Source organism: Melopsittacus undulatus, chromosome 2 (assembly GCF_012275295.1).
Source record: "Melopsittacus undulatus isolate bMelUnd1 chromosome 2, bMelUnd1.mat.Z, whole genome shotgun sequence".
NCBI lineage: Eukaryota > Metazoa > Chordata > Aves > Psittaciformes > Psittaculidae > Melopsittacus > Melopsittacus undulatus.
In genome coordinates this window covers 111,156,580-111,170,030 of record NC_047528.1, presented here as the reverse complement: position 1 = coordinate 111,170,030, position 13,451 = coordinate 111,156,580, and the positions used below count along the sequence as shown (strand labels likewise).

At 47.0% G+C, this 13,451-nt stretch overlaps 1 protein-coding gene across 1 annotated transcript in view; it reads left to right on the top strand.

Moving 5' to 3' along the window:
* The first annotated feature begins 294 nt into the window (after positions 1 to 294).
* Positions 295 to 13,451, top strand: part of LSAMP (limbic system associated membrane protein) — a 298,010-nt gene continuing 284,853 nt past the window's right edge. Inside the window, exon 1 of the mRNA XM_013128443.3 lies at positions 295 to 795. Within this exon, the coding sequence (XP_012983897.1) occupies positions 641 to 795 (155 nt within the window). The 5' untranslated portion in view covers positions 295 to 640. The remainder of the gene's footprint in view (positions 796 to 13,451) is intronic.

The window sequence follows — 13,451 nt, the reverse complement described above, 5'->3', positions numbered from 1 at the left end:
AGGGACGGGAAGCGCCGCTGTCGGGTCCCCTCCCGCTGCCGCGGTGCTGCCGAGCCGCCGTCTCCCGAGTGAGGCTCCCTCGTTCCCTCCCTCCCTTCCTCCTCCCTCGCTCCCTCCCTCCCTGCCTCGCTCCGCCTGGGAAAGTGGGTTAGGAAGGGAGCTCGGGGCTGGGAGGCTGCACAGCCGCGCACTGGAGCAGGACCATCCACTTGCGCAGCCCGGCGGCACAGGACTCGTACTGCTCCTTTTCCTGTGGTGGTTTTTCCCCCCCTTTTCCATCACTCCAAACGGGTCGATTTAATTGTTGTTATTTTAACATTATTTTGCTACCTGACTTTTTTCCTCTTGGCTTTTTAATTTTTTCCTCCCTTGTTTCAACTGAAGGTTGTACTAAGACTTTTTTGGGGGGAGAAGCTTTAAAACAGAAGGCAAGGAGCGGGGAAGAAGCCTGCAAGAGACTGAAAAGCACAAGAGAAAGTGGCAGCTAAGGAGGACTGTAAAATCACCTCCCCTTTCAGGGGCTGTCGATCAGAGCGAGAGTTGTACACTATTATTACTGTTTTTCTTTCTGCGTCTATCCATCCACATACACCAGGCAGAGAGAGCCAAGTACAGGCAGCGAAACTCGACGAGACCAGCCATGGTAGCGAGGGCTCAGCCTGATCGGAAACAATTACCGCTGGTCCTACTGAGATTGCTTTGCCTTCTCCCTACAGGGCTGCCAGTCCGCAGCGTGGATTTTACCCGAGGTACCGATAACATCACCGTGAGGCAGGGGGACACAGCCATCCTCAGGTAGGGCATTTTGCCAACTTTTCCTTTCCTATGTGTGCACTGTATTGCCATGTATGCACCATCACACATGTGATGCGGTGCAGATTTGTGCCTGTGTGTCTCTGGGAGCATGTGTGTTGTTTTATCTCTCCAACTGCAGCAGCAGCAGCTGCTACAAACAAGCTCTGTGTGTGTGTTTATGCTTTAGTATATATATAAAGGAATGAAAAGCTTTTGAGCACTTCTTGCCACCACTCTCCTCTGTATAGTGCTCTGGATCAAAAGGGTTTCAGTGGGGAAAGATCTGCTGGTGTTAGCCAGCTCTCGTGAACATACATTTTCCACCAGCCCTGCAGTATCAATAGAGAAATCGAAAAGGGATCCAGCTGTGTTTGCCAGATGTTCCATTGATCTTCCCATGCTTCTTCCTGTACCCATGCAAAAACTTTATCCCTGGTGCTGCCAGAACTCACAGGCAAGTTCTTTTGGGAAACTCGGGGTTGTACTTATGCATTTTCCTGCCCTATAAGGAGGGGGGATGGATACAATAGTTGAAAAGAAGCTGGTGCAAAAATGGTGTAACAGCTCCAGCGTTTATGAGGCTTGTATCTGGTTCCCTGTGTCGCTTTCTTTGCAGGGCTAAGTAAACAGGCGTACGTTGTGCCTGCATGTCTGAGCTGTTGTGATGAGGGGGTCTTTGCACATGAAGCCTTGTTCAGTGGCAGTATTGAGTGTTATGTCTCTCTGTTCATTGTGCAGGCTTTCTAAAGGTAGTTCTGAGGCTACTTTCAGTCAGGAGCGTCCCAACTAGCTGAAATGCACTCATCTTTTTTCCTATGGGCTCCTTTTTCTACCTGCAGTAACTTCCCTACAGAAGGAAAATCCAGCACATGTGCACACACTGTGTGTCATGGCTGTAAAACTACTGGACATGATTTAAAATAAGTGTGTAATCTGTATGAGGAGCTGGTAGTGCACATACCCTGAAACATCAAGGGAGCAATCCGCTAGTAAAGCTAACAGCAGCAGTAAAGTTTTCTTTTCCTTTCTCTGAAATAAATCCTGCTACATGTCACCAAATGCTTTGTTGCGTGATCCCCCGTGTCCTGCATCCCTCCCATTTAATGATAGAGGGGTATGTGAGCTAGTAAGGTGGGATCAGGGCAGAAGGATGCTAGAAGAGGGATTTGTGTGTTTGTGTATATGTGCGTATTGCTTCTCTCAGCTCCCGTGTGCTGGGTTGTTTTGATCCTGGAATATCCATTCAGCAGCTACCATTCCCCAGCCTTCCAGACTTGTTAACTCTCATATAAGATTTATCCACACAGAGTAATAGGATTTACAGAGTAATTCATCTGCCTTGCATATGCGATGGAAGGGGTTTAGATGCGACATGGTAAACACCTAACAAGGGGTGTTGCCTCCGACTCCCGGATTCTCTCCTCTCCCTTCCACTCACTAGCAATCCATATACCCCATTAACCCTTTTCTAGCGGAACTCCCAGCTGGCTTATCCCATTTTTAAAGGCAAATCACTTCCATCAATCATTAATTTCGGAGGGGCTGCTCAGGCAGATGTTTGCCGGTGTATGTTTGGTATATGCAGCAGCAGACAAGTCATTAAGCTCACTTGCCCAGACAGGGGTCACTGGATTTCTATTTCCCACTTAACCTTGGAGCTTTGGAGTTTATCTAGTCACTGTGTGCTAAAGCTGCATTTGCAGCAGAGAGGGCTGAGTGGATGGTGGAGATGGTGCCTGCATGTGCTGTGTATAAAGCATTTGTCAGCAGGCAAAACGGGGCTGCATGGGAGAGTGGTTTCCATGATAGTGTGCAGCTTACCAGTGTTATGTCAGGCACTGAAACAGAACACCTGGGTGAGGTGATCCAGCTGTGTCAGCCAGATGTGTGCCAAGTGACACAGTTAGGAGCAGCACACCACCCAGCCATGGAACTGCTTGCCCTGAGCAATGTAATGTGTCCCTAGCAGGCTGTGCTTCCTTCTGAAGTGAGTGCACAGGCTTTGCCTTCCCACACTCTTTAGGCAGCTCTGGCTGGCTATGTGCATTGCACCTTTCCTATGAAAGGCGGTTGTCTCATCTCCCTTTCCCTGCCACCAGCCCCAGGTTTCTGGGATGTTTCACTCCCTCTTTCAGAGGACAAGCAAAAGCCAGGCTGTGCTAAGTGACAGAACTGCAACATGAGGCTGGAGGGGGAGAGGTTTCCCTGTGTCCTATACACCTCTTGCAGGATGGCATTTCACTTCCTCAGTTTCTTAAAGCAAGGGCTGGTTTTGTTCCCTGACCCTCCTAAAGATAACTTACTTTAAGACAGCCTTGGGTTTGCAAAACTCCCAGCATCTCGCTCTTGCTGCCTATAGATCCACTACTGACAATGCAAGGGAAAGAGCTGGATGGGGAAAACCATTAGATGATCTATACTAACTGTGTTTAGAGCAGATGTTTACCTCCACAGAGAGGTAGGTAAGAGATTTCTATATGGAGATAATATCACCTATCTTTGCCATGTATCTACTTCATGGGGAAGAGGAAGCATACAGCAGTATTTTACCGGTGCCCAGTAGCTCCATTCTGTAGCTTGAAGAGAAATGGAAATGTAGGAGGGAGAGAAAAAAAATGATATGCAGTTGGAGAGAAATCAAAACATGTACATAGTGATTAAGATAACAAAAAACATCTTGTTCATGTGAATTGAGGTGCAAATCATTCAGCAAAGCACCAAGGACAGGGTATTCTGAATTATTCTTCTCCTTTCGGGCCTTATAGGTTTGTATATAGCGTTACACTTGTAGGTGGGAGAATGGGTGGGTGGACTGATCTATGAAGTGAAGAAAAATAGTTGATTATAAGCCCTAATGTTCCTAAAGGAAGCCACTTCTCTGGAGCATCATTTACAGCTTGTTATTCAGAACAGAATTATTCTGAGGAGTTTGGATATGAGTTTCTGGAGCTATAGCACTTCAACTATTGTCTTCCTATAGACTTTTAAAAACTGCTCCTAACTTTATACTGGCTCATCTCCTAAATGACTTGGCAGCAGATTTGATTCATTTGTTGGCCTTGCTGAAGGATGATGACTTTTAGTGAGTATTTGGCATGGGGGAGTCAGGGAATTGCAGGGAGAACAAAAATAGCTCATGATAGACTATCCACAGGGAAAAGGGTAATGATCCTTAGAGTAAGGCTGAAAAGAGAGGAGGGGTCTGAGACCTGCAACAAGTGAGAAGGGCTGAGCCAAGAGAAGAGAGCAGAGTTTCACCATCTATCAGAGAGCCTGTCAGACGTACTAAGGTTTCATTATTTAACTTTGTCTTCAGCAAGTGAAGAAAGCCACTGACCCTTATTTTGTGCATTGAGAGTAGGCTCTTTGCTATAATTCCTGCCCATGTTTTGCTTGCAAGATTATGGTAGTGAGGTTGCCAGGTTTTGTATGCAACTTCCCTGCGTGATGTTAGGTAAGAAATAGTCTCCAAACAATAAACACACAAAACTATTTAAAATGGGAAAAGTAAAACAAGCCCCAACCCCAAATCCTCTTTCTGTCTACCTACCTCCAGCATCCCTTCTTACCTTCGTTGTCTGAGAGCATTGGGTGAGCAAAGGCAGGGACCCTGTACTTTGTTACGTGCTTTCAACATAGGGATGAGATGAGAAATAGCAGGACCTTGGCTAAGCCAGGACATGTGCAGTAGTGAAGGGCAGCTACTGCAAACTGTGGAGGGAGGGAACTGTGCCTCTGTGTTGCGTTTGGCCCTTAAGATGGCTTAGGGGCAAAGTGGTGATGAAGTCAGTGCTATGGGATCCAGGTACCTGTACAGCCTGTCAGGTTCCTCTCAGGAACCATTACAGCATCACTCTAAAATGCCTTCAAAGCACCATTCTGAGGGCATCACTGTGACTTGCAGGTTGCCCAGGGCTTTTAGTAGTCCTGGCACAAGGGGTGATTTGGCCTTTAATGATTTCTGAAACAGAACTCATGACTAGCTGGAGCCAAAATGGGTCACATCCTTATTCCCATCTGCTCCATTGTACCAGTACAAATCCACCAAAGCCCAAGGGCACTGCCAGAAATACCACATTTGTCTTTGGGGCAGATTCCTGGGGACTGCTAATAAAGAGGTACAAATGACTCACACAGGGCTTAAGCTGCTGAGTGCTGCTCAGATGATGCTCAGCCTGGTGGAGAACTGGGATCTCGCCAAGGCCAGAATTTGGCTTGTTGTTCCTGAGGTTTTCCAAGCATCAACTTTTCATCAAGAATTAAATCAATCCGATGCTTGCTCACTGATGAAACACAACATTTAACAGAATGTGCAGTTTCCATTTTTACCAGGTATTTTTAAATAGTATGAAGGTTCAGGCTGATAGCACATTTAGGAACTTCCATCCTATGGGTACTTAGTTTCTTCAAGTTACGTGCGTCAAAGGATGGGCTAAATCAAATTATCAGCAGTAATGATAGCGCTGTTGGTGTAATCCTGCAATATAAGCAACTTATGCAAACTCTGCTGTTGGTTTCTCAGTATTTTCGTGACGTCCTACACATGAAGCTATATTAGAGGACAGAGGCACCTCAGGCAAAGTAGCAAGCCAGCATCACAACCAAGTTTATGCCCAATATAGTTATTTCAAGAGAAAAGTAAAAGCTATTCAGATTACAATTATAATTAGCATATAACAGCGAGCACTGAGCTTGAACCCTTTGCTAGAAATGAGAATAAGCATGTTCAAAGGTATAATGCTACATAATAATACAGTCTTGGCAGTAAAATTGTAGCCTTGATTATTAGTAGCATTGTTGTGGCACTTAAAGGCCACCACTACATTGAGGCACCCTTTGTATTAAGTGCCATGGGAGCAGAGAGTAAGAGAGATCCCTTGTTCTGCAGGGTGTGAAGGCTGTTAGAGGTTGGGGACGGGCAGGAGGTGAGGGGACTCGCCCAGGGTTGTGCAGCAGGGCTTAGGCACACCCAGCATCATGACCTATCCATTAGCTTCAGTTGCCTTTTGGCTCAGCCACGCAACAACCCAGCAAATGTGACAACATGAGGTTCCCCTTATGATGAGGACATCCTCATCTGCGCTGGTATTGACTGCGAGTCACGAATGCTCTTCTCTTTCTCTGGTATATACAAAGCCTTCATTATCAAATCTAGCATATGCATGTCAAGAGAGGGTAGGTTGGGATCTGTGTAAAAGGGGCTGTGCTCTGTTGATGCTTTCCTCTTAAATAAATGTAGTAACAGATGATGCAGAACTTGCAGGTCTGGCAGCAGGTGGTGCCATTATGTGAAGACACACATGCATACATAGATACTTGAGTGTGTGTGCATACATATGATAAAGCAAGTTGCAATGTGTATACGGTTACAGGGTGGCTATTAGCATCTCTCCTTATACTCACACACTGTATATGTATATACGTATATACATATATACATATATGCACACACACATAGGTGAGTGGGGGCCTTTGTGATACTGCATTTTCTGAAAGTGGAATACCCCATCACAAGCAAAGGTGGAGTGGAAATTAGCAAAGGAAAAGGCTTTCTTTGGTGAAACGGGGTATGTTTAATAACACCGTATCTATAATTTGCATTCAGAAAGATGGAGGAGGAGAGACGGTATCAAACTGTATGTCTTTAACCTCCTCCCCTGAGTCTGCACGCACACTTCAGTTTGCAGCTAAGTACCATATGTTTTCCTACTTAGGTGGCATTAAAATTTATACAGTAGTACGTGTTAACCTGGAGTGTCTCAGAGTTGGTACCTCTTCCATTCCCCTCCCCTCCCAAGCAGGTCATGAAGAAAGACCTAGTCTTAAAATAGCTCATAGTTACTGGAATTTGCCATCTCATAAGTTTTCAAAGTATATATCACACATACCTGCCCTTTCTACCTAGACCCATAGGCATCTGATTCTGGCAGAGCTGTAGGGCCAAGGTTTGCTGCTGATGCAGCAGCAGGGCTTCAACAGACTTACAGTGAGGCTGAATATTGCTGTTTCCATTGAAGGTCCCTAGTTCTGTTGTCCATCAAAATTCACTCTGGCTTGTGTGAACTCCTGCTCTGCTGCAGTAAGTGCAATGGAGGGCACAGAGGTGAAGTCAGGAATTTACTGAGTTCTCTTTTCTCTCACCAAAGAAGAAACGAATGTGATTTTCAGCTGAATCTGACACCAAAGCATTTGCTTCAGGCTTCAGGCACTTCTAACGTGCCTGGCTTTATGGTAAGTAATGGGAACTAATAATGATAAGCTTCACCTCTGCCTACAAAAGAGCTAGTTCAAAATCATCTGAACTCCTATGCATGTATATTTCAGCAGAGTTTTATTAGGAGTAGCTTGGTTTTGTGGAAGAGGCCAGATGTGCCCCTGCTGTGCTCGGCCCTGTGCAAAGAGAGGAGAAATGGCCCTGCTGCAGCTCTATTGGTTTCACTGGGGGTGGGCTTTCCCAATGGATGGAATCAAGCCTGGGATGGAGTTTAGCAGATGCTTTGCAATAACACACCTACACAAGGTCTGGGGCTGGAGAGGGGGCTGTTTGCCTGGAATCAAGTGTGTGTTTCCCTACATTTGCTCCTGTTTAAAAATGGGAAGTGTTTTCTTGCATGTAGTTGTACATTCATATACTTTGTAAAGATGCAAGCATGGTATGAGTGAGAGGCAGCACTACCTAATGGATGGGATAATGGCCTGCTTGTTTGGAGGTCTGTGTGGCTTTTTCTGGCTCCTGTGCCTCAGTAACTATTGCTAATGATGGAAATGTCCCTTTGCTTCAGTGTACCTCAGTTGCTGCAGGAAAAAAGCAAGAACAAACAGGACAATAGGATGGTTTGAGTTGGAAGGGACCTTAAAACTCATTCAGTTTCAACCCCCTTGCCCTGAGCAGGGACACCTTCCACTAGAACAGGTTGCTCCAAGCCCCATCCAACCTGGCCTTGAACACTACCAGGGATCGAGCAGCCACAGCTTCTCCGGGCAACCTGTGCCGGGATCCTTTTGAAAACGTATGAAATCTGACACACAGGGACATAGCTTCCCTTGTAAGCAGTAATGGGCACAGTAGATGTTGTTTCCCATCCTTTTACTCACACTTAAAAGCATAAATCTCTGTCTTTCTGAAAGAGTATATTGCATCTTCCTCTCCAGAGGCTTGGTGGTTAACACTGCGATAGATCTGGCCAATGTTGTCCCTTTCAAGTAGCAACCTGAACCACTCTCACTGCTGTAATTTGCATTTCTGTGGCACAGGGGAAGTAGTAAAAACTCGCAGAGCAGGGAGGCTTGTCTCACACATACATGCTTGTGAGAGGCAAGACAGGCCCAAGTGGTTTCTCATCACAAGTGTTCTCCTTAGATGGGTTCCCTGCTTTATGAAGGGATGGGAAAGGCCAAGAGAGCTCCAGCTCCAAAGCATCAATCCTCCCCTGTGCATTTGCAAAGCAAAGTAGGGGTGATCCCACAGCTCACAGTGCCACAGCACTCCCTCCTCTCAGGGACAGCAGGGTGACCGTGTGGGAGATGAACCGCTGTCATTGCCCCTAATACTGTGTCACTTAGTATATCAGTAGCAACAGTGCCTCCCCAGGGGAGGTGATAGTGCTTTTCCAGTGTAGGAATGCAGGGATATAACTAGGATGGCACCTGCATGACAGCTACCTCAACCTCTGCTTCCTCATTGCCTCCATCCCAGACTGGTTGTGCATCCTCACATGAGGCTGGGTGAGGGAGACCATGACTCAGAGCTGCACATCCAGTCACTTTCTGTGTGTCTCTGTGCAAACAAAACCCATGTTGAAATCCACTGGCAGGCAGCATCCATGACTTTGAATAGTAAATACAAATCTCTCCCTCTCTGTGTGTCTCTCTCTGTTATTAAGCTGACAGGCACTTAGCCAATTATCCAGTCGTCGTCTCAGCTGTATTTATGGAGGAGGAAGAAACAACGCACACAGCTCTTGTCTTCAGGGCTTCAGCTGAGTCTCCCTCGTGTTCTGTAGCATTTTCCCTTGTGTGAGCTGCTTAGGATGCAGAGGGAAAGAAACCGATGAAGGGGATGAATTGAGAAGAAGAGGGAAGCAGACAGGGGGAAAGGGGTCTGCTCCCCACATCAGGCCAGAGCTGCTGTTGCTTGTCATTGGTTTTGTGTTTAAATTTGTCAGAGCATGCGTGTCTCTGTTGCATAAGGTTGTGTGATGGATGGGGAATGTGATGACTGCGGGTACTTCCAATGTCGTTTTGCAATGAACAATAGTAGGGACTACACAGCAGTAGACTGTGAGTAAGGGGGCCACGTACTTTGGGACATGGTGTGTATCTGTGACTTAAAGCCAAGAGCCACCCCTAATCCTCGCTGCAGTATTGCACCTACAGCGTACTGCCTGCACTGACTCAAGTGTTTACTCCAAACAGCAAAATTTAGGCATATAGCACTGAAGTGTTCTGTGGATGTCTTCATGAATGTTGAAAATGAATTCGCTTGGGCTGCAGCTGTGCTTCCTTTGTGTGTGTGTGCATGTGCATCTTTTTTTCTCTCCCCCTTGTGAATAATCCGAGTGGATCAGTTTTCCTTGTCCTGGTGTTCGCGGACAGAACATTTTAAACGTGTTCATAGATGAGCAAACAAGGCTCGAGTTGCTACTTCTGCAGCTAGGGCAGATTTGCATGTGCCCCTTCCTCCTCCCTCACCCCACAGACACTAACTTCATGTATATGCTCTTGGCACTCTTGATATATATTTATACAAGATGCCGCCTGGGGAGCACTGGAAGTGGTTCTTACCTCTCATCAGAGCCTGGGCATAAAAGCAGTCAAACAAGTGAGATGTGGAGCTTGAGCCACAATAATTTATGTGCACATGACAAGAGAAAATTACCTTTAAACTCAGCATCCGACCAATCAATCTTGGAGCAGCCTGGTTTTGCTAGGAAAGGTGCCTCAGGCCAAGCCTATCAAGCTCAGGAAAAAGAAAGGTTAAAATGTTCCAACATCATTATCTCTTTCTCCTCCTTAGGAGGAGCAGAGCCACAGTGGCAAAGCCTAGCTGACTGCTGCACACTGGCTCCTTAGTAGTGAGAGCCATTCCCACTCCCAGCCCAGATTCCCAGCAGAAATTTGGCCACCATCAGGCTCTGTGCTCATCTTGTCAGGGAACAGAAAGGAGAGCCTGTGATAGAGAGGACCAGGCATAGATAAGCATGCTGGAATTGGAAATGCTCAAAAGGGGAGAAAAACAGCTTCATGATAAGGCAGCAACCCTACTGAGTGCTGCAGGTAGCACAGGGATGTTAGGAAACCCCCATCTATTCCCGGGTGTTCTCTGAGCCTGGAGAAAAGCAGGAATCAGAGTTATTACTCCCTGAAAAATTATTGTCCCTTTTGCCAAATACAATATAATATGAGCTGTGGTAGTCTCTCTCCCTACAGCTATAGAGCAGGGAGCCTGTGCCAGCTGAGGCAGTTGTTTCCTGGGGCTTTGTTGGGGAAGGGGCATTTGGAGCCCCCCTCCTCATATGAGCAGGGGCACATGCAAACCACAATGCAGGGGAGCCTGTTTTGTCCCTTCAGAGCAGGCAGGTTTAAAGGAGTGAAGGGACAGGGGAGTTTTTAAGCTGGCAGAAGATGTGGAGGGACTGCTGTAGCCCACCGACCCCTTTTCCTGTCTCCTACCCCTCTTAGCCTTTGGTGCACTGGTTGAACAGGCATGGTCCTTCCACAGCCCCTCATCACTCCTCATGCAGACTCTTGTCCTCCACCTCAGCTCCTTGGGTATGCCCCCACAGACTTATCCTGGCTGTCCGACTTAGCAGGGCTCTCATTCCTGCCAGTGCGATGAGGACCTCACAGCTTACTGGGCATCCTCACCCCTTCCATGGGGACATCTCCCACCATCACCTCTTTGCTCCATGAGCAGCAGAACCTGTAGGGACCTCACGACAGCACTGGATCACTCCTCTTCTTTGTAACTAATCCTTTTGGATGCACTGCCTAACTTTCCCATGCCAGTCATTGCTGTCATCACCCAGTTACCCTGTGCCACTGGCCATTGGGGTAGCTGGCAGCACAGCAGAGAGGCAGTTGCAGCTGGGAGAAAGGTGAGGGAGCAAGCTGCTTTCCATAGTATTTTGGGATGCCATGGAAAAATGACACACATCTACACAGCTGATGGCATGCACCCACCATATACTCACGCAGGCTTAGTTGTCTGTTTCTTGGGTTATATTGGTATTTAACTGAAATCCCTCCTGGGTATAGTTGGGCTGACTTGGGGGTGCTGGCTGTATACTGAAACAGTCCTTACACAAGTGAGTACCTTGTGAGTAGCTGCCTTTGGGTATTGTGAACCACAGACCTTGTGATAGGAAGCTAATGCATCCCCCTTGTAATGACTTCCCCCTCCACTTTCCCACTAAAGGCAGTTGGCTGAAATGGATCAACTTGTTGATGTGGGATATGGATAAAGGCAGTCCCTGGGTAATGCTGGCTTCATGTCCATTGAAAAGATAAAAAAGCAACCAACAGAACTCCAATCAAACCAACCAACCAAAAACACCCAAGCCAAGACAGAAAGCATGAAGAAGTATGCATAGTTAGATTGCCTTTCTCATCTCTATGCTGCAGAAGGCAACCATCCATGGTTTTGTGCAGTAAGCAGTTCAGAGCAGCATATGAGGACAGTACCCCCTTAACATGTGCTAAGTGTGGGCAGCAGTAATAGGATATCTCATGTGAATCAGGAACAGAAAAGGAGTTACTTCCTCCACCAGCTAGACCCACTCCTTAGGGCTTGTTGTCATTATACCTACTGCTGAGACTTGGAGTGTGCCCAAAGCCTTTGGATTGTGCACATGCTGTACCTCATCTGCCTTTCTCTGTTGCTGTCCTTGGCTGTCTCTTGCCAGCAAGGAAAGAGAAGAGTGTGCTTGCAGAGATTTGTCCATTGAGAGAGAAAGGATGGATAAGTTCATCAGAGAGACAAGAGCTGAAATATCTCCCTCCTGTCTCTCTCTTGCAAATCTCACCCAGCTCCCTCTGCTTGGCACACTCCCCCACTCAGCTTGTCACCTTGCTTGACGAAGTTGTCTGTCACATCTCCTTCTTGCCCTCTCCATCTCCTCCCCCCTCCTTTGCTTCCTGTCTCTGTCTCAATCCATCCTCTCCTCACTCTTCACCCCTTCCCAACACTTGTCCTTACTCCAGGCCCTTCTTCCTCGTCTTTTCTTTCTCTCTCTTTGCTCAGCTCTGATCTCTGACTTTAAGCATTCTTGCTTGGCTCAACCACTCAGTCAGTGCTTTGTATTCAGGCCAGGCCTGCAGAGTATTCCCAGTGTATTTATTTGATCCTACACAGAATGCCCAGTGCCTATTTGTCCTCCAAGCTTTCAGGAAAGTGTGTGTGTGGGGGCTAATAAGAAAGTGGAGGCTGTGCCATCAGTAAACCTCTTTCTTTTCCTAACAGGAATATAGTTGGATGCCTGTTGCATCCCAATGATCTGCTTCTGCTTTCAGTTGCAGCCCAAGTTGGAAATAAGAGTGGAAGAAGAGTGTTCATTGATGAGGTGGTTGACAGGCAAGAGCTGAGACTGCAGGCTGGTGTGAAAGCTGCCTTGCTGCTGTCAGCAGATGAATATGCTGCAGTGCTTCCTTGGTACGCTGTGTTTCTACTGCTGGAAGTTGGAAGGGGGCAGCTGGGGAATTTTTTCCCCTGTTGTAGTTCTCTTTTGGGTGAGGAGCTTGACAGTCCTGCAGGATGCTGATGTGGGATGACACGGATCAGTGCTGGGGTGCAAAGGCAGATGCATTTGAAATACAGTGATGGTGCAGCGTTACAGAAAGTCATCGGTGTTCAGAGTACCAGAGAAGTAGCAGGTCTTTAGCTCATGAGTTAGGATCTTTTCAGCCAGACTTGTCCATTGCAGGTGAGGCTTTCCAGGAACTCTGGAAGCAGCCTCATCCATGTTTGATATGGAACCATAAGATGCTTTAGGAAACTAAAACTACAGCTGGCACTGTAGCAGGGGTGTTCCTCAGCACTGGTCACCCTTTATCATCCTCCTGTGGTACTTCCTTTTAGTGAGACTGAAGCCTTTGTGCAAACACACTCATCCTGGCTTCTTTTGCACCTAAGGTAAACCTGGGATTGGCATCCATAATCAGGAGCAGAAGGTGCTGCAGGCAATCTGTCTTCCTAGCACTGCATTAAACCCATTTTAGTTCTTTCAGCTAAATATCAAATAATCTGTCCACCCACACATCCTCCCCACTGCAGCGATTGTGCTTAGTGGTGGGCCATCTGTAGGACTTTTACCAGGACAAGGGGGTCCACAGGGGTTCTTGTATAACACGTTTCATGCGTATTCATTGGCCTTTAGAGTGGCATTTCTTCCCTTCCTGTTCTCCTGGCCAGTCTCCAGTGCTGGCGATGAGTCAGAAGCATGCAGGTCTATCCATTTGAATAGTGTGTCCCAAGGTGGTGGAGCACATGCAGCTTGCTTCTTACCAGAGTTGAGAAGTGGTGCTTAAATACAGGCCAGGTGGATTCAAGGACCTTGGGCATAGATTGGTTAGGCTTTTAAATGCCTTTTTTATTTCTACATGGAGCTCAAAGTGGGAGCAGCATCCATCTCCCAGAGAAGAGAGAAGGAAGGGCATGC